Genomic DNA, 2,110 nt, shown 5'->3' on the forward strand with positions numbered 1-2,110 from the left:
TTTTAATATCTTTTATATCTATTTTATTTTAAAATTTATATTTAATTTACTAATAGCTCGCTTATTCCCAATTTTCTCTTTCACAAAATTTTTAATTTTTAATTTTATTCTTTATAAGTTGATTATTTTATCTTAATTAACACAATTTATTATTTATAAAATTAAAAATTAGTGTAATTAGTTTAATTATGCCACGAGCCTTGGTTTAGTTATGAGAGAACTCCTTAGGCTTTGAATACTTAAATTTAAGATTTACCATATATAATTATATGTATGAGTCTTTGAATTCTATTATATATCGTTGTTATATATGGGTTTTAATCAATTGCTCTAATTCATCAATTTTAAATTGCTCAAATAGAAATGAAAAATTGTAAATTACGTGAAAAATTAGAAAATTAAACTAATGACCTAAAACTTGTTAAATCTTTTAGATAAAATTTAGTTGCTCTCTTTCCTAAGTATTTCTATTTTAATGATTTTATGAATCCTAAATTCATCCAAATTTTGAGAAATTAAATTAGAAATGCGATAAATTCAAAAGAAAGAAAGAAAGAGGAAAAGAAAAAAGCATCTACATTGTTATAAAAGAGAAAAACACAAAAGAAAAAAGAAGCGAACTTTAGCATCAATCGAACCATATTCTTCATCTTCTTATTTATTTTTTATATACTCTCGGCCTGCCATCACCATCTCCCGGGAACCATCTTCCCTCCTTCACTTTCCATCCTTTTTTACACTCCAACTTCAAATTTAATTTGTATTCACTTTTCCAATGTGTGACCAATGCCAACGCCAACCTCCAATGTGTGACCAATGCCAACCTCCTCCTCCTCCACCACCACAACAACATCCACCGCCACCACCACCCACTAATGGCGAAGGCAAACCTCCTCCTATACCCAGCCCACCACCACCACCACAAGGTGGTGCAGGCCGTTCTTGTTGCTTATGCATTTTCATCTTCCTCCTCTTAGCAGGAGCCGCAGTACTCACCGTCTGGCTCATCTACCGTCCCCACAAACCCCGTTTCGTCGTCGTCGGCGCCGCTATATACGAACTCAACGCCACTTCCCAACCCTTCATTTCAACTTCTATGCAGTTCACCATCGTGATGAGAAACCCCAACAAGAGAGTCTCTATCTATTACGACAAGTTACAAGCTTATGTTTCGTATAGGAACCAACAGATCACTCCCCCTTTGGACTTACCCCCGCTGTACCACGCTACTAAAACAACAGTGGCGTTGTCCCCCGTACTCGGTAGCGGGATGGTGCCGGCGTCGGCGGAGGTGGTGGATGGACTGATGATAGACGAGACTTACGGAGTGGTGGCGTTGAGGGTAGTGTTGTTGGGGAAACTGAGATGGAAAGCTGGTGCTATCAAGACAGTCAAGTATGGGTTTTACGTACGATGTGATGTTTGGGTCGGGTTGAAAAAGGGTGGTGTTGGACCCGTCCCTTTGCTTGGAGCTCCGCCATGTAAAGTCGATATATGAAAACTCCACTGCCATGGATTTTAATGTAGCTATAGCTTTGGTACTTCACTGTTTCTTTTTATTGCTTAGTTTTTATCTGCAGAAATGCAGAAGAAAATCAAAAACCAAGTTGAGTTACAGTTGAATGTTGTAAGAAAAAAAAAAGCTTTTAATGCCAAAAAAAAAAAGGGGGTTCTTTCGATTTTCTTACATTTATTTTTATTTACCATCTTTAATCATTTTGTTTCAGTTAAACTGGTAATTGATAAGTGTTCTGAAAATTGGTGTTTTGTCGGTTTACAAAATTAGATATAAAGGGATGCCATTGCCACACATTGCATCAAAGTTTAGACGCATGGCTCTACATGCAGCAAAAGTTAAACCCATATGCTTGTCTTTGTTTTTTTTCAATTGCATTTCATTATTATCAAAATAAATGACATGTCACCATTTGATTCATTTATATTGTATGTATAGAATTATACATTATCGCTTCATCAAATATTATTTTTTTTTAATTTTTATTTTTATTTGATGCATATCATCATATTTTATAGAATTATACTCCATTAGTAGGTAAATTTCAAGATATTTTAATGGAGTTTTTAAAGTATAAGTATAATAAGATTTTTT

At 34.5% G+C, this 2,110-nt stretch overlaps 1 protein-coding gene across 1 annotated transcript; it reads left to right on the top strand.

The window, feature by feature from the left end:
* The first annotated feature begins 582 nt into the window (after positions 1-582).
* Positions 583-1,687, top strand: LOC105763973 (NDR1/HIN1-like protein 12). Its single transcript, XM_012582375.2, has one exon. It carries the CDS (start codon positions 776-778, stop codon positions 1,496-1,498), a length of 723 nt encoding a protein of 240 aa, XP_012437829.1. The 5' UTR covers positions 583-775; the 3' UTR covers positions 1,499-1,687.
* The last annotated feature ends 423 nt before the right edge of the window (positions 1,688-2,110 follow it).

Source organism: Gossypium raimondii, chromosome 12 (genome assembly GCF_025698545.1).
Source record: "Gossypium raimondii isolate GPD5lz chromosome 12, ASM2569854v1, whole genome shotgun sequence".
NCBI lineage: Eukaryota > Viridiplantae > Streptophyta > Magnoliopsida > Malvales > Malvaceae > Gossypium > Gossypium raimondii.